The sequence below is a fragment of the Chenopodium quinoa genome, unplaced genomic scaffold, assembly GCF_001683475.1.
Source record: "Chenopodium quinoa cultivar QQ74 unplaced genomic scaffold, ASM168347v1, whole genome shotgun sequence".
In the NCBI taxonomy this organism is placed as follows: Eukaryota; Viridiplantae; Streptophyta; class Magnoliopsida; order Caryophyllales; family Amaranthaceae; genus Chenopodium; species Chenopodium quinoa.
The window spans coordinates 1,666,950-1,690,381 of NW_018743021.1; the positions used below are offsets into that span (position 1 = coordinate 1,666,950).

The 23,432-nt window shown below is 35.4% G+C and overlaps 3 protein-coding genes and 1 non-coding gene across 4 annotated transcripts; 3 read left to right on the top strand and 1 right to left on the bottom strand.

The window, feature by feature from the left end:
- The first annotated feature begins 734 nt into the window (after window positions 1-734).
- Window positions 735-3,466, top strand: LOC110730221 (NAC domain-containing protein 71-like). Its single transcript, XM_021910002.1, has 4 exons — window positions 735-1,581; window positions 1,948-2,216; window positions 2,320-2,604; window positions 2,731-3,466. The coding sequence occupies exons 1-4, from the start codon at window positions 1,425-1,427 to the stop codon at window positions 2,995-2,997; spliced, it is 978 nt and encodes a 325-aa protein (XP_021765694.1). The 5' UTR covers window positions 735-1,424; the 3' UTR covers window positions 2,998-3,466.
- Window positions 3,467-6,380: 2,914 nt separating this feature from the next.
- On the bottom strand, window positions 6,381-7,667 carry LOC110730222. Its single transcript, XM_021910003.1, has 2 exons — window positions 7,288-7,667; window positions 6,381-6,985 (listed from the first exon to the last, which is right to left on the bottom strand). The coding sequence occupies exons 1-2, from the start codon at window positions 7,454-7,456 to the stop codon at window positions 6,462-6,464; spliced, it is 693 nt and encodes a 230-aa protein (XP_021765695.1). The 5' UTR covers window positions 7,457-7,667; the 3' UTR covers window positions 6,381-6,461.
- A 567-nt stretch (window positions 7,668-8,234) lies between these two features.
- On the top strand, window positions 8,235-8,306 carry TRNAC-GCA. Its single transcript has one exon. It is a non-coding gene; the product is annotated as a tRNA-Cys (tRNA).
- A 2,434-nt stretch (window positions 8,307-10,740) lies between these two features.
- On the top strand, window positions 10,741-23,358 carry LOC110730032 (putative disease resistance protein RGA4). The gene is made up of 7 exons (XM_021909812.1): window positions 10,741-11,663; window positions 11,761-13,932; window positions 14,050-14,107; window positions 19,902-20,161; window positions 20,244-20,534; window positions 20,641-21,667; window positions 21,937-23,358. Exons 1-7 carry the CDS (start codon window positions 10,773-10,775, stop codon window positions 22,890-22,892), a joined length of 5,655 nt encoding a protein of 1,884 aa, XP_021765504.1. The 5' UTR covers window positions 10,741-10,772; the 3' UTR covers window positions 22,893-23,358.
- Window positions 23,359-23,432: the final 74 nt, after the last annotated feature.

Genomic DNA, 23,432 nt, shown 5'->3' on the forward strand with positions numbered 1-23,432 from the left:
ATATATGTGAAAGACAATGCATAATTCATATTCCGTATTAGTAAAACATGAGATGTCATTTTAAGTCATATATAATACAAACACATGACATATGACAAGTAATAGTTACATACTCAATTCTCATTAAATTTAATAAGATGAAATATACTAACAATTGCAAGATATGCATAATTAATTATGCTTCATGAATCAATATGGACATGTTTATTGGAGAAATAAGGGGATAAGAAAACAAATTCTTAATATCTCGAATAATGAAACCAATCAAATATTGTAGCATTTGTTCCTTAAGCGGACATGAGTTTTGAATTTCCAAACTCAATTTAAGACTCAAGTGAGTCTTTGACTTTACTACAAGAATCTTGAGCAAGACTCATATTAAGACTTTGCTCAAGACTTGCAATAAACTCACCCTAAGGTGATAACCTACCAATTACCACATTCATTCTCAATAGAAACATTTTACCTAAAGGGCTTTTATTAACTATTTGAGCATTATTTGTCAAAACTAACCCATTTTCTAACAATGACTCACTTCCTAACCTGAATCGAGTTACAATTATGACTTATAAATCGATTGCCTCGTGATGAGCTCTACGACTCTACCACACTTGAACATGTTTAATACTCCATACCTTAATTTTTTTTTAAAGGCATTATAAATCTATAATCAATAATGTGAACAGGGTAAGAGATGCTTATGAGGGCAAAGGGTCCCACAAGCTTGGAATTTTAGAGGAGCACTCCAGACAAGCAAACTCTTCATTCTTTCGGTGTTGCAAAATTGGACTGCCTGTCCCCCTTCTCCATCACCTATATATACCTTATTCCTCTCTCTCTTTCTTCTCCTCTTACACTCATCTTTTTCCCTCTTCTTTCCCGCCTTTCTTCTTTGTAACCGCAATTCTGCACTTTCAGCCGCCAACTTTAGTCTAAAAACATTAACTTGAAGGATTTTAGCTTCTCGGTACTTCAAAAGTTTGCAACTTTGGTTAATTTAGCTTAGTTTTCATAGTTTATAGCTGAATTAAACTTGTGGGTATTGCATAAAATTTATAATTTTTTAGTAATTTGAAGAGATTTTTTTGTTTTTTATTGGTTATAATTGGTGAATTTAGTGGGGGGATTATTTCTTGACCCACTAAAAAATTGGACTTTGCCAGAAAATGTTATTGTTGTATAAAGGATGCATTTTATGGGAATTATTTACAGTTTTTGAGGCCAAATTCTGTATTGGGAAGAGCTTCTATTTTTGGATTTTTAAGATTGTAAACAGGTGTAACATGGGTACTTAGCTATAGATTTAGACACCCACCAACTGTTTGTGGAATTGCTTCTTTGAGTGAGTGTACTGTTGTGTTTTCTTTCCCCATTGATAGAGGTTAACTTGATAATTAGAGCTTTTTTTTAGAAGGAGTGTTATAATGGAAGGTGCGACATTACCACCCGGTTTTCGGTTTCATCCTACTGACGAGGAGTTGGTTGATTACTACTTGAAAAGGAAGGTTGAAGGGCTAGAAATCGAGCTCGAAGTGATTCCTGTGATCGATTTTTATAAGTTTGATCCTTGGGAATTACCAGGTAATCTAGCTCATTACCATTCATTTTTCAAAAAGTTGATGCTGAGAGTTGATATTTTTTTTTTTTTTTTTTTTTAATATTGCTAGAAAGATTTTGTCAATTGCATATCTATTATGTATCAAATTTCAAATGAAGCCTGCTAAAAAGCATGTTTTTAGGCTGAATTTAAATGATACTTTAGATTACTCATTACATACTAGATTATTTTTAGGTGGGGTATCAAACTTTCTACTCCTAAAGCCAATTGAATCGGCTTTGTTTTATTCTTCACTTGCTTTGCATATGATTATGAAATATTTATAATCATAAAAAGAGAAAGTTCTTTGATCCCTTTTCACATTTTGATATGTTTTGCATGATCTGTAGACAAATCATTTCTTCCCAAACGCGATATGGAGTGGTTCTTTTTCTATCCAAGAGATAAGAAGTATCCAAATGGCTCACGTTCGAATAGAGCCACCAGGGCTGGCTACTGGAAAGCCACTGGAAAAGACCGTAAAGTGGTATGTGAATCCTCTGTGACTGGCTACCGGAAGACCCTTGTTTTCTATCAAGGGCGTGCTCCTTTAGGAAGTAGAACTGATTGGGTGATGCATGAGTATCGCCTGTGTGATGAAATGACACCAAATACTAAAGTAAGAAACTCGGAACAGTTGGTATCTCCTAATTCTAACAGAGTTGATCAGCTGATGAACCATATACTAATATCAATTCTTTGTGTGATATTCCTTCTCCCAGGGAGCTTTTGCCTTGTGTCGTGTGGTTAAAAAGAGCGGTTTCAATGAAGAGGTGAAATCTAAAAGAGCTGGAAGCAGTTCAAGCAATAGAGAGTACATGCCTACTGATGTTTCAAATGAGCTCTTGAGTGGCTCCAGTGACAATCAGTACAACAGCAGCAACTATTCCACCTCTATTTCTTCTCCTTACATCACACCAAGGGCAGATTTTGAAACAACTGCATCATTGAGCTCGCAGTCTCCAAGCATGTGGGTCTCACCTGATTTGATTCTTGATTCCTCCAAGGTAAAATATTTGGTTTCTTTTGTAGAGCTATTAGTGGTTTATTTCCCGGCTTCCTGCATGTACTTTTCTTTCTTGGTTGATAGGATTTTGAAACATGTTCCTTTGGTGTTGTATGGCTTAATACAGGAATTCTCTCGAGGACAAAGAATGGCAACTGATTACATCCCACAATGCGACTTTCAGAATCCAATGTCTACATGGCAGCCTCACCAAGGTAATTCTCCACGTTCATCGTATGCAACTTTCTCCGAGATTGAACATGATCTTAATCAGATTGGCTGCATGTCACCCTACTCTGCTAACATGGATTACATGGGATATGATGGAAATGTGGGTATGCTTTATGATGGATATGACACAATCAATGCCTTAACCTATCAAAATCCCTTCTGAAACCAATAGGAACCATCACAACTTGTGTTTTCTGTACGTCCAAATGATAGAGGTTTGGAATATTGCTGGATCATTACTCGGTCTTTATGGCTCAAGAGCATGACCTAAACAAGGATGCCTGACTCAGTTTTATCTTTTTCTGCTATGTAATATGAAATCATCCAAGACAACGCCTTTTTTGTGTGTTCTTGGTTTGTCATAATTGGAGCTTGAACCTACAGTATGCATGTAACTATGTAAGGTTACATCAGTTTGAGTACTTTATTATGCGTTCAAGTCACTAGGAAATATGTCTTGTGACAATTACTTTTACAAATCGCCTTTAGAGATAATTAGTGGTCCTTGTATGTCTTGACTTAACTTTCCTTTGGCTACTATTTATAAGCTTCATTAACAGAAGCAGCTTATGTAAATTTTTCAGTTTTCTGAATTATTGTGTATCTGATTTTCTAGTAATTATAAAGTGTTATTGTTACTCATTATTATCTATGGCAACAACCCCGATTTGTCAACAAGCATGTCTGGCTGTCTGCTTTAACTTGACCTTTTGCATTCTAATAAGACAAATTATTTCTTCAGTCAGAAACCTATTTTACGATATTTTCAATTTAGTACAATAAATAGTCAGGCAGTAATATTGCTGATCCTCAAAAGTTATCTTCAGTATTCATACACTAGTACACCACGCAATTCAGGTGTACACCCACAAGCAAGATTTAGATCTTCAGCGGGTGTATGTAAGAAATTGTAATGCCATCATAAGTTGATGGTGTACTAGACTGTATGGGTGACTTCATCTATTTCAAGGATGACTAACTTTTTAAGGACAACCTTTAGCATCTCACAATAAGTTAGTGTGAATGTGAGACTGTCTCACACTCTCACCCAAGAGTTGCTCGTCTGAGTGAACTAGTTTTCCCTAAAATTTTCTCTTCTGTGGATTTTTGCTGATAAACATTACAGTAGTTGGTTTTAAGCTTTTTACTTTGATTGTTGAAAAAGAACTGACCTTTCTATAGCACTGACATATTTTCCTGCTACTTATAATTTTGGAGAATTCATATAGAAAACAAGACCAATCATCAGCAAGCGAATTGACAAATGTTGTTTCTCATGGGTGGATAGTATCTTGGCTTTAGCCCTTCAAAACTTTTCTCTGTAATAATGCCCTCATATCATGGAATATGGAAGCCTAGGCCTATGTTTGCACACCCTGTCTCAATCATTGAGTGATAATTATGCAGCACTTTACTCAAAAAAGCAACATTTTGATTGAGGCTGCTACACTTAACTTTTTCTTTGTTACTCGAACTTGAAGTTGAGGTTGGATACTATGTATGAATGCAGCTTGAAAGAAAAGAACTCTGTAAATGAACTGTCCTTCAGCTTTTCATGTTCTTTTAATTTCCTCGCAGTTTTTAACATATTATGACAAGATTTAGCATTAATATGCTTTATCTCTTCCTTTCTTTTTTTGTCCCATATCCTTTTACAGTTTAGTTTACATGTTATTCATAGTAAAAATCATACATGTAAGCCCCATCTCCCCAATCCCCTTTATTTTTCCCTGGTTTCTTTTCTTCTTTCTTGTCTTGTCTCGATTTATCTTTTCAATGTTGGAGATTTAGCAAGATTACACTTTACACCCTTCATAACGACTATTTTAGTTGTGTTAATAAATTCATTATGGCATGAAATTGAGATGAAGCTTTTTGCAGAACTTTGGTGTGTTACTGTAAATCTGTAATACTGTTAATCTGTTACTGCAGTCTACAGGCATTGTTTCAGTAAGGGCCAGCTGAGAAATCTCTATATATCTTCTGTATAATTAATTACCGTTATATAACATTAACATCTTAGACATAATTCCTACACTTTTCATCTCAAGTATTGATGCTTATTTATCTTTGTGTTAATTGAACTCTGGCACTATTGTCAGGCACATGTATATTTGTCAAGTGCCCATAACCATGAACTGAAGTGCCGAGGATCAGACATGAGTGCTTGAGTTGATATGAATAGTCTGAGTAACATAAGAATCAACACCCTAAAACCAGTGGTCCTCTAGTCATAATCAGGCAACATCATCACCATGATGCTGCTTCTATTTGACAAATTAAATTGCATCAACAAACACTGATTTGCTTATGGAAGTACTGATAAAAATGAATAGAAATGAGCCAACGTATGCATGCATAATAGTTTTTGTCCCTGCCTTTTCTAGGTGGTTGCCATCCTCAGAGTCACTGCAGGGGCCAAATAAAATACTGAACCATCAGTCCAGCTGCAGTAGTAGTGCATCAAATTAAAAGGTGACATTTTTGTTAAAGCTACTGCTTTCACCTTTTGCATTGTGACTAAACACTAAGTAGCACCACTTAGTGATTAATGTATGAATGCAGGCTTCAGGAAAGCACCAAGGCTGTCATTTTCAAGTACTCCAGTCCCTTTCTTACTTCTTTCTTTTTTATCTTTATTTTGCCCCACAAAACCTCATAAGGAAAAATTAATTTTTTTAGTAAGATTTATTATTGCTTTATCAATGTTAATATTTGTGCTTAGTTAATGTAAGTAACCCTGACTTGCTAGTCAGAAAAAAAAAAAAAGAAAAGGAAATGCAGCATTAACATAATTTTAAAAAATTGGTTAAGTTAAAATTGTCTTGCTGTTGAAATATTTTTCAAATTTCTACATATATTAAGGTGTGAACACAATGTTTTCTATTTAGGATTTCAAACTTAATGTCAAAGACCAATTGTTTAGTGGAAGAGAAAAAGGCGATGCAGCAACTCGTTTGTGTCATGAAAAAGCTCTGCTGGCCCTTGGATCACTCAGGCAAGTTATGTCATATTCTCTATAAGTTGAAGTTTCCTCATTATTCCACTTCCCCCTTCTTTTGAACTCTCCTTTTAGCAAGAATCTGATTAAAGAATTTGCAAGTAATGGACTTTAATTTAAAGCACTGCAAAAGGGCTACATCACTTAACTCTTTTCTTCTAAACCCTCTTAAGATTCTTAGAAGTTGGATTCGCCGGCCTCTAAGAACTCTTTCCACAGGACCTATTCATCCTACTGCTAAAACTCATGGAATAAGTTTGGAAATCTCTTTTGCCACATCCTTCATAGTTCATACCAATTTTGTTGTTTGAGGGAGGCGGGGTGATGTCCTTTTCGTGGAATTTGTTTAAACTTCTGATATTATAAAAGTGAAATCTGGTATCAGAGTAATGAGAGTGCTATCCTATCTTTTTGGACAATGTTAGAACTCTGAATTAATTTAAGTAATGTTGTACATGCTTCTGCTATTATTAGTTAATCCACGAAAGTAAAGTGAAGTCTAGGAAAGTTGGCCACCCATCTTAAAAGCTATTGAAAACTGTTAGTGCAAAGAAATAAAAAGCTCTAATATGTCTTCATCCATTGATTAATTATCTTGCTGTACAAGGAGGATAATAAACAATACATTAGTATAATCTTGCAATGTCTGGACTGCAGAAGACTTGGACCTCTTCAAGGGTTGCATTGGATTCATCCCCGAAGATAGACTCCTTTCCATCAGGTCTCTTAGCATAGGATAACCCCAGCCTAGACTTAGCTTGCCTGAGATCACCTGCACCTGAACTCGGATCAGGTCCTGTAAACACACCCATGACAGGAGTTAGGGGTGGGCCGATGAGCAGTCCATCGGAGCCAAATTGTGGCCCCCCACGGGCATAATCGAAAAGGGCAGCTCCACTACCCCCAACTTTGGGTAGTATTATTGGATCAGGTTTCCCATCCTCTTGCCAGTAAAAGAGGAATGCATCAAAGGAGTCATAGTAATCATCTGTGCTTCTATAACCTTCTGGATTGAATGCTCCAAACTTAAAGGGCTTGTTGTTTGTGTAACCTATAATAACACAAGGGCCCTTAAAGTCACAGTATTTGTGGAAGTCAATTGCATTAAATCCATCAATGCTTGCTCTGTAACAGCATTTCAGTTCTCTTCCTGCCAGTCAACAAAAGATATCTGAATTGCTAGTCTAATACTTCCAACAAAATGACACCAAGATTTGACACTAGTGTGACTCCGGATTTACAAAGGTCTAGATGTATGTAACGTTATCCTTAATTAGTCTATATATACAGATGATAGATAATACAAAGTATGTAATACATATGGGTTCAAATTCAATCGTATGAAATAGGACGTTTAAAAGTTTACTTCTTGAAATATATAATTAAATCGTAGTAAAATAAATATCAAGCATTTTGATGATAAAAAGATAGAGAAAAAAGAGGAAACAGTACCATTTAGAAAGGTGTTGGAGACCAGAGAAGGTGGGAAAGGAAGATCAATGTCATGGTACTTAGGCTGTGGTTTCTCATCAACTTTTGATTTTCCAGTGTTCCATCCAAATAAGTTCCTTGGACTTCCTCTCCACCTGTAAAATACAGTGTTTGAGACACAACAAGCCATTAATTTTCCAGATAGATAACTGACCACCCATTTTTTATACTAACTTAGATGTATAACAAAAATATCTTATCTTTATGTGTTTGTTGGTTATTTTGTCATTGTTCTCCTCTCTTGTATGATTTGATGTTGTAAATATGTAACAAAACATTGCTCGCTTGGTCCTTACTATTTCTGAACTTGGCCTCTTGGTTAATTGTCCTGTGTTCAAAAAGAGATTGTTGGATGGACTTTTTACAGTTTTTAAAATATATATCTTGGTTTTTTTTTTTAGATGTTTATGATTATGATAGATACATAAAAATGTGAGTTTAAATCTCATATTGCTGCTATATGTTGGAACAGGTAGCCAAAAGCCATGTAAGAATAGATTAAGTTGATGTCCACACGAGTACACGACCGTGCTACGACGCCATTAAGTTCAGATCAGACTTGGAGCCTAGGAGGTATATGTGAGAAACTTACTACTCTCCTTTATTCTCTATTATTCCTCTTTTCTCTTAATTTATCACAAGACATGATTGCTTTGATTAGTAAAGAATTCACCACCTTACCTTCTCGATAAAAAATAAAATAAAATTCATACTCCGTGTTATTTTATTTCAATCATTTCATAATAAACTACTGTAATATTATTATGAAAGTTTAATGTATTGCCTATTATGAAGTATAATCAAAGTTAATTTACATTTGCAAGATCTTAGTTTGAAAGTTTCTATTAGTGAAAGGTATATGGCATAGTCAAATTAAATAAACATTTTTCTATAAATTAAACAATAATGGGTCCATAGCTCAGTGGTAGAGCAATTGACTGCAGATCAATAGGTCACCGGTTCGAACCCGGTTGGGCCCTTAAAAAAGTGATTTTTTGTTTTTTTTTTTTTTTTTTCAGAAATTTAATCCCTTTGACAGTTGAAACTCTAAGTCTCTAGATGATTATGATAACCATGACTAATTGGCTTATCATCACACTTAACAACAATGTCATCCCCTGCCTTAAACTGAGCTATCCTACCAAGCTCTTCAACCTCCTCAATGACGCGATTCAATCTAGCAACCGTCTCCACTAGCAATGATGCAGAGGCCGCAAATACAAATAGTAATGCCTCAGCAAACTCTAGGCGTGTGATGACTATCTTGCTAACATTATTCTGTCTACTCCACCTTCCTTCTCTTTAGGTGGAAGACCCTCAATCAGTAGCTTTAAAAAACTCCCCTACCATAGTCTCAACTCTCAAGACTCTCAACAAATTTTGCCATACCAAGTTTTAAGACAGACTCTTCTGCCCTACTGAGTGGATGAAAAAGCAAGACTAGAAAATAATTTTCGATTTACTTACTATCAAAGCAAATATTTTCATTTACTAATATATTTACTGAGTGGATGAAAGTTAGTCTTATCTTTAAACTCCAGGCCGGGACCTCTTTATTCTAGCATGGAGTTGATTAGTCAACAGTATACTCTTATACAACTCTGTACTTGATTGAGTTATCACAGATGGCCTACATTATCATCTTCAAGTCCTTGAACTTTCTTCACAACCATTCAACTTAAATCCCCAAAAAAAATCTGATTATCTTAGCTTGCATAATGTTGCCTCTACATCAACCATTTCACTAAGTAAATAAGACAGCTAGAATTCATCTAAGCACTTGCATACAGTAATATTTTCTGAAAATGAAATTCAGGCCTTGTTCATTTTCTGTGTATAACTGTTTATTTTTGTATAACTACATTTTTGGCTCTCGTTTATTTTTGTAAAAAAAACTACATTTTTGGGCACAGACGAGTGAACAAAATATAAGTTGATCATACATGTCCAACGCTAACCAAGCCATCAGTGCTATTGAATTATTGAGTCTGAAGTCATTGTTAGTAGTATTGATAAAACAAAAACTGCCATTCAACATATCACATTATCAAATTGAATTATTAAAAAAAAAATCCAAGTAAAGTTAGTATTAAAAGTTGGGCACTAGCCCTTGCATTGAGTTGATTAGTCAAAAGTAGTGCACTCATAATTATCAATTTAGAATATTCATCATAATTCCAAGTAAAAGTTAGTCTTCCAACTTACAACTTGCATTGAATTGATTAATTAGTCAATAGTAGCATACTCTGTACTACCTTCACTTATTGATTTATTACAGATCAGATGGCCGACATTATCATCTTCAAGGCCTTAAACTTTCTTCACAACCATTCAATTGAATCACCAAAATAAAATCTGATAATATTAGCTGGCATAATGTTGTCGTTACATCAACCATTTCACTAAATTAATAGAGATTAATGGAGGGAAAGGAATTGAAGAGAAAAGAAGAGTTGCATCATCCTTGCACCTACATCAACCATTTCACTAACTAAATAAGTAAATAAATAATTTAAGCACCTACTTACGATTGTTGACATTTGAACCTGTGTGAGTTTCGAGTTATGTGAGGTTTTAGTATTTGTTGCCGGTTTTCAAAATTAACACGAGTAGTATAAGTATAACTAAGGTATGTATCAAGCAAGCAAAAAAACTAAAAATACTTGCATCAAAGCAATTATTTTTATTTAATAACAAAGAAATTATGTAACTACTATCAAAGCAAATGTTTTCATTTATCAAATTATGTAAATATTCTGATTTTACATAGTCCAAAGTATCTTTTCTCAACTCGTGTAAAAAACCAAATGCATTTAAATAGAGGGTGGGACCTCTTGTCCTAGCATGGACAAGCTTCACTGATTGAGTTCTTACAGATGCCTACATTATCATCTTCAAGTCCTTTAACTTTCTTCACAACCATTTACTTGAATTATCAAAAAATTCTGATAAACTAGACCAAAAGAAAGAGCGAGAGAAAGAGAGAGAGAGAAGCAAATGGCTGAAGCAATAGTGTTTGGCATTGCAGAGGAAGTCCTGAAGAATCTGGGATCCAAGGCCCTTGCTGAGATTGCCTCGGCTTGGGGCTTCAAGGATCAGCTTGAGGAGTTGACGGATACCATCAACACTATCAAAGCGAAGCTGTCGGATGCTGAAGAGAGGCAAGCTGATGATGCTGTTCGTAGTTGGCTTGACAGGCTTACCACTGTTGTCTATGAAGCTGATGACTTGTTCGATGAGTTAGCTACTATGGCTGCACGAAAACAGCTCATGGGTGGAAATGAAGTGACTAGAGAGATACAAACATTCTTCTCCGGGAACAATCAGATGGCATTTGGCTTCCGTGTTTCCCGAAAGATTAAAAAATTCGGGAAAAGCTTGATGACATAGTCAATAATAGTACACGGTTCAACTTTGTACCCTGCTCTCATGAGGAAAGGAGAGTAATGAATAGGCCTATGAGAGATCAGACTTATTCTTTTGTTGAAGCTGAGCAGGTTATTGGTAGAGGTGATGATAAGAAAGTCATCTTGGGCATGCTTCTCGCTTCTTCATCCACTGATGGCGAGCACGCGCAGAGGGACAAAATGCTCCCTGTCATATCAATTGTGGGAATGGGAGGCATGGGGAAGACAACTCTAGCAAAACTCGTATTTAATGATCCCCAGGTTGAGGAATGCTTTGAGATGAGATTATGGGTGTGTGTTTCAGATGTCTTTGATATCAAGGATATCATTGAGAAGATCCTCAAGTCTGCAATCAACAAAGAGATACCCAAGTTAGAGATGGAGCAGCTACAAGGTCAATTGCAGAAGGAAATTGGTGATAAAAAATACTTGCTTGTTCTAGATGACGTGTGGAATGAAATTCGTGAGAAATGGCTCGAGTTGAGGGACCTCTTGAAGATTGGTAGAAAGGGAAGTAAAATCATGGTAACTACTCGATCAAGGGATGTGGCCAAAATAATGGGCACTTTTCCTCCTCATGAGTTACAAGGTCTATCAGAGGAGAAGTCCTGGGAATTATTTAAAAAGATGGCATTCAATGAAGAAGCTCAACAAAATCCACAACTACTGAAGGTTGGCAAGGAGATTGCCAAGAAGTGTGGGAAACTTCCTTTGGCCATAAGAACCGTAGGCAGTCTGCTTTATGGTAAGGAGGAGATAAAGTGGTTGTCAATCAAGGATACAAGTCTTGCAAAAATACCTGAGAGCCAAAGTGAAATTATGAGCATTCTCAGGCTTGTGGTCGCCATTGAAAAATTGCTTTGCTTATTGCTCTTTGTTTCCAAAAAACACTGGGTTGAAGAAAGAAATTTTGAAAGAGCTTTGGATGGCTGAGGGCTTCATTATTCCAGAAATCGATGAAAATCAAAGTCTAGATGAAGCTGCAGAGGATTATTTTCAAACTTTGCTGCAAAGGGGATTTTTCCAGGATATAAGAAAAGATGAATGGGGTGCTATTACGTATTGCAAAATGCATGACTTGATGCATGATCTTGCTCAAGAAGTGGCTGGAGTCAAGTTCAAGCTTGCAAATTTAGCAGAAAGCAAACTTAATGGCAAAATCCTCCACTTGTCCTTTGGTCATCATTTGTCCTCCTTGTGGAAAATTCCAACTGGCATGCTAGATTTGAAGCTGTTGCGTACGTTTCTCTTGCCGGAGCAAATAATGGAAGAGCGATTAAGTGATCAGTCTCTGTTTAGCAAATCAATTTGCCAACAGTTGATAAGAAGATTTAGTTGCTTGCGGGTGTTAGATCTACATAATCTCAAACTCAAGAGTTTGCCAAGTTCAATTGGTAAGCTTATTCACTTGCGATTCCTCGATTTATCTGAAACACTTATTGAAGAACTTCCTGATTCAATCACAGATCTCCAAAATTTGCAAACACTACATCTAAATTTCTTTCTGCTAAGAACACTACCAGAAAATATTAGAAAACTTGTTAATTTGAGGTGCCTTGATGTTGATATTTGTACAAAATTAACTCACATGCCATCAGGGCTAGCAGGATTGACTTCGCTGAATAGGCTGCCTTCTTTTATAGTTAGTTATGATCATTCTGCAAAGTTATGGAACAAGCCCAAGAGTAGTGCTAAATTGAGTGATCTAAAGGAACTCAATAACTTGAGAGGTGACCTGTGTATAAAGATCCACAGAGATTTAAAAAAGAACCCGATAGAAGAAGCATCAGAAGCAAACTTGAGCAACAAACAGGGGCTGACTGAATTGTGCATAGGTTTTTTCAAAGATGAGTGTGTTGACAATGTTTGTAACCATGATGAAGCTGTGCTGGAGGGCCTCAAACCGCATTTTAATTTAAGGACACTGATTATTCGACGCTATTATGGACAGAAGCTCCCAAGTTGGGCAAGGAGGGGTGATTTGTGTAGTAATCTTCCAAATTTGGTTCAAATTACACTTGTCGATTGTAAATGTCAACAAGTCCCTGTCTTTAGCCAACTTCGTTTCTTGAAGGATCTTAGTATGTGTTCCATGGACAACGTGGAATATATGGAGGATGGTGTATGTGACAATTCCTCGCCATCATCAAAATCGCAAGGGATGCAAACTCTATTCTTCCCATCTCTTGAAGTACTTGACTTATCTTATATGAAAAATCTAAAAGGATGGTGGAAAGGAGTAGAAGCAATTGTGAGTACAAATGATTCAGAGAGTAAATCGTCATCTGAATTAGTTGGGGCGTGCCAACAATATGATCATCATCAATTATCCATGCAATTTTGTAATCTCTCAAAATTAAGTATATTAAATTGTCCAGAGTTGAAATTCCTGCCAAATTCTCCAAAAGTGGAGGTTTTGACAGTAAGAGGCACCAATAAGAGGCTCTCAGTATTGAAGATGGAAACAACTCTATCAACGACAACAGCATCTTGTTCTGTTTCGGGAAGGGCTGAATTGAAGTTGAAGGAGCTGACAACGGATAATGTGGAAGACCAACTTATGTCCCTCCCTAAACAATGTCTGCACCAGCTTTCTTCATTAACTGTTCTGTGGGATGAGAAGCTGGTGAGCACTAAAAGTCTAGGTGAAGCGTTTGCAACTCTATCTTATTCTCTCCGAAGTTTGGAATTCATAAACTGTGGTAACCTCAGAAGCATATCTCAAGGCCTGGAACATCTGACTGCATTGGAGAAATTGACCTTTAGGTACTGTGCCATGCTTGACCTATCAGTAAACGAACAGCCAACGGCAAGTGGAGAGGGAGATGAAATGATGCCATGGAAAGCCTTCGAAACTAATCTTCGCTCTTTAGAATTTAGTAGCCTTGATAAAATGGTGGGTCTGCCGAGTGGTCTTCAACATTTGACGAACCTCCGTTATCTGCTTTTATCAGGATTTGACGAATGGAGGGAAATACCAGAATGGATAAGTTGTTTGTCCTCTCTTGAAGACCTGAATTTGTATTATTTTCGCAGATTGGCATATCTACCAGAATCCCTTCGCAACCTCACCTCACTAAATAATCTCACTATTGCTGGATGTCCAAGATTGACAAAAAGATGTCGACGCCCAAATGGTCTCGACTGCCCCAAGTTTCAACATGTCCCTCTTGTTGTTGTTAAAGATGCCCCAGATTTGGTTTCGAGCACGAGGATTGTGGAAGAATATTTGGCATCGTTATACTTATCGCTTTAAAAACTTATTTTCTAGATAGTGTCCATATAGGATCATTATTGGTTTTGGGTTTTTTTTAAGTGTAAAACTGCAATTAATGGTAGCGATTTTACATTTACAACTGTAATTGTTAGTAGCGGTTTTATTTGAAGAACCAATATTGCTATTTGCGGTTCTTTCTCCAAGGTTTTTTAAAGATGGAATTTTCTGGTTTCGGTTGTGTAGGGAATAATTTCAAGCCTTTAAAATCTCACTAGCTTGAACCCCACTGTGATCATACACTAAAGTACGGTGGCGTCCAAAAGGGAAGAAGATAGAGCAAAAGAGTCGCCAACAAGTTTTTAAGGAACTTGTAAACCGTTCACGAGGTGAAGGTTACACCCCTTAACGATCCAAAAGATCGTCAACTCCATAAGGTCATGAACCAAATAAGGGTTCGGGGATGATGGTACAAATCCAACCTAAAAGAGATTGAACCTGCCCTAACAATAGGCCTCTACTTTATTCTGATCGAATTCATGTGCGCTTCCTGACTAACATACAATCAATAGGATTAACCCTAAACCTGTTTAATCTATGTTGGTTGTAATGCACAAACAAATCTATTATTGGCGATCACTTGAATTATAATCACAATTAACCCTAAACAAGATTATTAATTATCTTATTAAGCGTGATTACAAGTACCAATTCCCTTTAACATGCAATAAAAAGGCGATCAAGCAATAAATAATAATAAATAATCAAGCAACATAATAATGAATATCATCATCATAAATAATAATTATAAATAAAATAATTATCAAAATAATAATAATAATAATAATAATAATATTCATAATCATAATCATGTTCATGTTAATATTAAAGCATAATAAAAATAGCAAGATCCTAGGCATGATACTAACAAGATTAATAACAAACCCTAGCATGTCACTAAGCAATAAAAAATCAAATCTTTAGCCCTAACATGATACTAACAATCATAAATATTAGGAAGAACATAGGAAGCATCGTAACAATCATATTTAATATTAAAAATACCCTAGACATGATACTAGGAATATCATAATAACAATATAAACAAGATGTCTACATCATAATATCAATAAATCAATTAAAGTGCTTACTTGGATGCCTCGTACCTCTTTCTAATAACAAAATACACACGTTAGTAACTTCAAGGAAAATAATAAACAAACAATTAAATTAAATAATTGAAAGAGAGATTTGGGACCAAACCCTCAAAAATTAAAACCTTTCACGTCTAAGGCGAAGGCAACTTCGAATATGGCTAGGTGTTTCAAGATCTTGTGAATGCGGAATTTTGTGTGTGAAAAGCAAAGTTTAGAAAAGAAAGAATGAATGTAAATGAATGAAACTTAAGAATCAAGAGAATTGGTGAATCTTCGTCCCTCAAAACGGAGTTTTAAATACGATATTTATAGAGAAAATCACTTAAAAAAGATAATTTAACAAAACAGAGTTTGAAGATTACAGAAACACATTGGCGCTAGCGCCAGGCGCCAATGGCTAGCGCCTGGCGCCAATCCTGGTTCCAGGCGCCAAGGCCTGGGGTTGGACGCCAAAGCGATTTTCAACGCGTTTTCGAAAATCTGATAAATTTACCGTACTGGAAGATAAAATAATATAATTTCCATCGAAAATGCTATTTGATCTTGACTAAAACTCTGAAGAGTCCTAATTGAATTAGGAATGATAAGACCTTCTAGAATGTTCTAGAAAACTAAAACCATTCCTAATTACATTAGGAATGATAAATTATATTAGGCCCTCCCCTAGATCATTAGGCCGTACTTAAAGCTCAAACCGGGCCCAGTTTAGTAAATTGGCCATAACTTCCTCAATATTCATCGGAATTGGGCTTATAATATATCGTTGGAAAGGTCTTTGAAAACCCCATCCAACTACACCACTATTGGACCCATATCATGGACCAACCAAACTGGATTGGCTGTTTTATTTAAAATAAAGTTTTCAAAAGCAGGGAGAAAAGAAAAAGAAATAAAACTTTCCGCAACACTAGACCTTTCCACACTTCGTTTCATTCGATTATGATTCGACGTGAAAGGCACTCATCACCGGGTTTGGTTTTGGGGAGACACAAATGGGTGTCTACAGGTTGCAAATTATTTTTCCTTGTATTCTTACTAGCATCACAATCATTTTAAGTATTCTTACTACTTTACTAGCATCACAATCATGTTAAGTAACTTTGTTAACAATGACAACGAGATGGATATTCTCTATAACACATTTTCAATGCTATTAATAATTTTAATATTAATATAAATAAACAAAATGATTGGAATTATTTCTTTATTCATTTTACTAACCAATCGTTACTAAGAAATAAATGTTTGTTACTAAAAGAATCTCAAACTTTTGAATGAGCCAGGGACATTGCAAGAACTACAAATTGTGCCATGTTTTTGTCAGATATTTTTGCTAACTATGATTTAATTGAATTTTTTGGGAGTTCAGAATCTCTACATAATCTGAATAAATGAAAAAATTGGCATAAGATTATTTAAGTATTCAGAATTATTTTAACTAAATTGATACTGTGATACCGTGTATGAGAGTTCTTAGATTATGAAAATCTGAGATAATTGATGCACGAATCGAACAAGGTGGATTTGTTGAATAAATCAAATTTGGTAGATATGAATTGAACAAGCTCACGAATTAAAAGATTATTATTTCACGGAATTTTCGTCGGCAATAGTAGACTTTGTTTTCCTTTCTGGCAGAATGTTAATCATCTCCGAATATTTTTTTTTTTTACTGTAAAATGGTTTGCTACATCAATGGATAATAATTTATGAAAAAAAAGAGTAATTAATGCTGAGTTTTTTTTTTCATTGACCACAATTAATGTTGATTGCCGCCAAATAAATTCACCCACCAAGAATCCCACCCAGATTGCAAGAAAAGCGCCAAAATGGGTGAAAATCCCCCCCCCCCCAATTTTCCCCCTTCGTTTTTTTTTTACTTTTGCTGATGTGGCAGCATCTGAGTGGTGTTGTATGTTGGGGCCACATACAATCGCTATATGTGTATCAGCTTCAGCTCCCTCTAACACAACACTATCTCCACCACTTCAAAACTGATGCAAATAGTGTTTTTCGATGTCTTCACATTTTCATTACTAGTACGTGTTTGAAAAATTGATGTCATGACATATGTTGAGCCTTATAAAGGTTAATCGTTGAACTGTCCAAAAAATAAAACGCAGGCAACAAACAAATTAAAAAGACGCGGGAAGAACATAGAGCTTTGGAACAAAGAACAATATGCTAAAAAAGAACATGTAGATGTAAAGCAAAGAACGTGAGTTTTTTTTAGGTATATTCAGTAAATTTCGGAAAGGAATCAACCAAATCTCACATTAATTGATACAATCATTTCAAGAAAAATTAAGATTCCAAAATAGTTTTCTCATGTTATAATTTTTTTCTTTTTCAAAATAATTCAAGATTTTATTTTCAAAATTCAAAATTTAAATTCAAAAATTCATTTCATATTTAAAATTTCAGTTACCAATATTTTATTTGATTTTCTTTAATTTAAAAAATCTCTATCAAAATCAATCATAGTCTTTCAGATTTTTTTTTTAATGTAATTATTATAATATTCACTATAATAATAATGGTCATGTGTAATTCTTGTGATGTTCTTTATATATTTTTATAATGTTCTTTATTAGAAAATATGATGTGCTTTATTTTGTATGTAAAGTACTACAGAGTATTAATTATTAGCACAAATTTTCTTCCATATGTCCACTATTGATTTTATGATCTTTATTAGACCTTTTGATAAAATATTTTAAATGTCCATGTTCTCTAACTGTAATTGTAATGTACATTTATTGTCATGTAATATTCATTGCTTATTGTGAAAATGTTTATTAAATTTTTGTTTGGACCATCCTTGCTAAATTTTAATATTTAAATTTAAGCAGTGCTTATTACATAATATAATCATGTTATTTAAAAATGTTACGGATGTTCTTTGGATCTAAAAATCAATCATCAATAGATGATATCCTAAAAGAATATCTCCATCAACCATCGTGAACCTGAAAAAAATAATGTACACAATTATTTAATGTTATTAACATATAAAAAAATAAATTTAAAAAATAATATTCAAGATGAATAGTTTAATAATTAAAAATGATGTAAAAACTCATTTTAAAATAATATGTGCTATATCACTCAATAGCCAAAAGAACATAAGAGTTAAAACAAACGAACATGAAAATAGAAGAACATATTATTCAAGTAAAAAAAAACATAGTTCATATTATTGAAACACAAAGAACATTATACCTTAAAGAACATAATTTTATAATGTAAAGAACATATAGTTTAGACTCAAAGAATATATTAATCGGACTTAAAGAACATATTCCATTACAATTAACAAATTGAATGCATGATAAAGGAACACTCATCATAATCAGAAGAACATCATCTTCAACCTTTGAAAATAATACAAAAACAGTTTAAAAAAAAAACAATTTCCTTTGATTACGTAATCTACAAATTATGAAATTTAATAATTTAAAAGAACATTATCACTAGCATCATCATCGTAATTATAATTATAAATTTTAACACGAAAAAACCTAAAAAGAATAAATTACCTTCACATTTGGTTATGAAATCCTCAAATTCATCTTCATTATTAACTAAATCTTCATTCTCATGCGTTTATCAACAAATCTGTAATGTAATCATGTCGAATTTCTTACACCCCGCCATTAATTTTCTATGCTAAAAATTTTCTCTCTCTAGAAATTCTCTCTGCATTTCGAAATTGTAATTACATATTTATATATCTCCAAAAATATCAAATCTATTTCTGAAAACTATTAATATAGGGAATAACTAACCAATCCCTTAAATTAAGGAGGAATCATTTTAAAGGAAAAAAAAAACTGAATTGAAAAATAATCAATTAATCAAAACCATGAGAAGGCAGATGGTTATTATGATAACCATTACCAATTGGCTTATCATCACACTTAACAACAATGTCATCATCCCCTGCCTTAAACTCCTTAGGCTGAGATTTTAAGGCAGTACCAAGGTCTAAACAAGAGTTGAATGTCAGCAAAACTTCACCAACCCATAATCATAATTCTAGCTGATGTTCCTGCCATGGAAAACTAAACTATTAGTCAGCTTACAACGTAGAACTAAATCACCAAAAAAAAAAAAAAAAAAATCTGATAATCTTGCATAATGTTTCCCCTACATTACTATTTCACTAAGTAAATAATACAGCCAGAAATCGTCTAAGCACTTGCATGCAATTTTGTTTTCAGAAAATGAAAATCAGGCCTTGTTCATTTTTTCTGTCAGTTTTTAAGTCTTGAGGTTTGTTAGTTATTAGCTTTTGTTGTCAGTTTTCAAAAGGAACACAAGTAGCATAAATATGACTTCTGACTAGTATTCAAGTTCACCTCAATACGTCACACTGGTTTGAGAGTATTGAAACCTATTGGGCCCTTGAGACAAGTTCATTTTTTAAAAATTACTCGTACTCACTAATTATGTTGAAATTATTGAATCTCAAGTCATTGCGTTAGGTATTCATAAAAATTTCCATTCAACATATCACCTGATCAATTTGGATCATTCATCAAAATTCCAAGAAAAAGTCAGTCTTCAAATCAAGGTCGGGACCACTTGTCCTTGCATGGAGTTGATTAGTCTAGCACACTCAAATAGACTTATAGTACTCCGTCAACTCCTTAGAGTCCTTACTAACTTCACTGATTGAATTAACATAGATGGCCTACATTATCATCTTCTAATCCTTGATCTTTCTTCACACCCATTCACTTGAATCACCAAAAACTCTGATAATGGCTGAAGCAATAGTGTTTGGCATTGCAGAGGAAGTCCTGAAGAGTCTGGGATCAAAGGCCCTTGCTGAGGTTGCCTCAGCTTGGGGCTTCAAGGCTCAGCTCGAGAAGCTCAAGGATACCATCAACACTATCAAAGGGAAGCTGTCCGATGCTGAAGAGAGGCAATCTGATGATGCTGTTCGTGGTTGGCTTGACAGGCTTACCACTGTTGTCTATGCTGCTGATGACTTGTTCGATGAGTTTGCTACTACTGCTGCACGAAAACAACTCACGGGTGGAAATAAGAAGGTGCAAACATTCTTCTCCTGCGACAATCAGATAGCCTTTGCCTTCTGTGTTTCCCGAAAGATTAAAAAAAATTCGGGAAAAGCTTGCTGACATTGTCAGTGATGGTACACGGATCAACTTTGTACCCTGCTCTCATGAGGAAAGGAGAGTAATGAATAGGTCTACGAGAGATCAGACTTACTCTTTTATTGATGCCGAGGAAGTTATTGGTAGAGATGATGATAAGAAAGTCATTTTGGACATGCTGCTTGCTTCTTCTTCCACTGACGGCGAGCACGAGCAGAGGGACAGGATGCTCCCTGTCATCACAATTGTGGGAATGGGAGGCATGGGGAAGACAACTCTAGCAAAACTCGTATTTAATGATCCCCAGGTTGAGGAATGCTTTGAAATGAGATTATGGGTGTGTGTTTCAAATGTCTTTGATATCAAGGATATCACTGAGAAGATCCTCAAGTCTGCAACCAACAAAGACATAACCCAAGTTAGAGATGGAACAGCTGCAAGGTCAATTGCGGAAAGAAATCGGTGATAAGAAATACTTGCTTGTTCTAGATGACATGTGGAATGAAAATCGTGAGAAATGGCTTGAGTTGAGGGACCTCTTGAAGATCGGTAGAAAGGGAAGTAAAATCGTGGTAACGGCCCGATCAAGGGATGTGGCCGAAATAATGGGCACTTTTCCTCCTCATGAGTTACAACGTCTGTCAGAGGAGAAGTCCTGGGAATTATTCAAAAAGATGGCATTCAATGAAGAAGCTCAACAAAATCCACAACTAGTGGAGGTAGGCAAGGAGATTGTTAAGAAGTGTGGGAAACTTCCTTTGGCCATAAGAACCGTAGGCAGTCTGCTTTATGGCAAGGAGGAGAGAAAGTGGTTGTCAATCAGGGATACAAGTCTTGCAAAAATACCTGAGAGCCAAAGTGATATTATGAGCATTCTTAGGCTCAGCTATCATCACCTGTGGTCGCCATTGAAAAATTGTTTTGCATATTGCTCTTTGTTTCCGAAAGACACTGAATTGGACAAAGAAGTGTTGAAAGAGCTTTGGATGGCAGAGGGTTTCATTATTCCAGAAATCAATGAAAACCAAAGCCTAGATGAGGCTGCAGAGGACTATTTTCAAACTTTGCTGCAAAGGGGCTTTTTCCAGGATATAATAAAAAATGGTTGGGGTGCTATTACGGGGTGTAAGATGCACGACTTGATGCATGATCTTGCTCAAGAAGTGGCGGGAGTCAAGTGCAAGCTTGCAAAGTTGGGAGAAAGAAACTTTGATGATCGAATCCTCGACTTGTCTTTTTCTTATCGTTTGACTTCGTTGTGGAAAATCCCAAATGGCATGTTTAATCTGAAGCTGATGCGTACGTTTCTTGTGCCGGAGCAAATATATGATGGGTCTACCTTTAGTGAATCAGTTTGCCAACAGTTAATAAGAAGATTTAGCTGCTTGCGGGTGTTGGATCTACATCATCTCAGCCTCAAGAGTTTGCCCACTTCAATAGGTAAGCTGATTCACCTGAGATTCCTTAATTTATCTAGAACACATATTGAAGAACTCCCTGATTCAATCACAGATCTTCAGAATTTGCATACACTAAATCTAAGTTGGTGTTCACACCTTAGAACTCTACCAGAAAATATTAGAAAACTTGCTAGTTTGAGGAGCCTTGATGTTAGAAATTGTGCTTTGACTCACATGCCATCGGGTTAGCAGGATTGATTTCGCTGAATAGGCTGCCTAAATATAAAGTAATTTATGAGCATTCTGCAGGGTTCACAAACCAGCCCAACAGCAGTGCTAAATTGAGTGATCTAAAGGAACTCAATAACTTGAGAGGTGACATGCATATAATGATCCTCGGAGATTTTGAAAAGAACATGCTAGAAGAAGCAGTAGAAGCAAACCTGACCATGAAACAGGGGCTGACCGAATTGAAAATAGACTTTCAATGTACAGATGTTAATGACTGTAGCCATTATGAAGCTGTGCTGGAGGGCCTCAAACCGCATTCTAATTTACGAAAACTTAAGATCAAATGGTACAAGGGTCAGAAGCTCCCAAGTTGGGCAAGGAGGGGTGATTTGTGTATTACTCTCCCATATTTGGTTAAAATTCACCTCTACGGTTGCAGCTGTCAACAAGTCCCTGTCTTTAGTCAACTACGTTTCTTGAAGCATCTTTCGATTATGTATATGGATAGTGTAGAATATATGGAGACTGGTGTTTGTGACACTTCCTCATCATCATTAAAATCGCAAGGGATGCAAACTCTATTCTTCCCATCTCTTGAAAAACTTTTGTTGTTTAGAATGAAAAATCTAAAAGGATGGTGGAAAAGAGAAGAAGCAATTAAGAGTACAAATGATTCAGACAGTACATCGTCATCTGAATTAGTTGAGGCCGGCCAACAATATGATCAGCATCAACTATCCATGCAATTTTGTAATCTCTCGAAATTAGTTATATGCAAATGTCCAAAGTTAAAATTCCTGCCCTTTTGTCCAAAAGTGGAGGTTTTGAGACTAACTGAGACCAATGAGAGGCTTTCAGTATTGAAGATTGTTACAACTCTATCAACAACCACCACATCTTGTTCTGGTTCGACAAGGGGTGATTTGAAGTTGAAGGAGCTGGCAATGGATAATGTAGAAGACCAACTTATGTCCCTTCCTAAACAATATCTGCACCAGCTTTCTACGCTAACTGTCGAATTAGATGAACACTAAAAGTCTAGGAGAAGCGTTTGCAACTCTATCTTATTCTCTCCGACGTTTGAAATTTTTTAGTTGTCATAAGTTGAGAAGCATATCTCAAGGCCTGGAACATCTGACTGCATTGGAGAAGTTGACCATTTGGTATTGTAAAGAGTTTGATGCATCAGAAAATGAACAACCAGCAACAAGTGGAGAGGGGGATGAAATGATGCCATGGAAAGCCTTCAAAACTAATCTTCGCTCTTTGGTATTTGGAGAACTTCCTAAAATGGCGAGTCTTCCGAGTGGTCTTCAACATTTGACGAACCTCCGTTATCTGCAACTAAAACAAAATGAAGAATTGAGGGAAATACCAGAATGGATAAGTTAAAGACAAACTGGAATTTTTTTTAATTTTACCATGTTCCTCTTGTTGTATTAATATTTGATACTTTCCTACTATATAAGTGATATTGTATGTCATAAAAGTTTTTTCACATGGATTTGGTTTCATTCTGGAGAACTTCGCAATGCATCTGAGGCTTTTTCCTTTTTTTTTTTTTCCTGTATTAT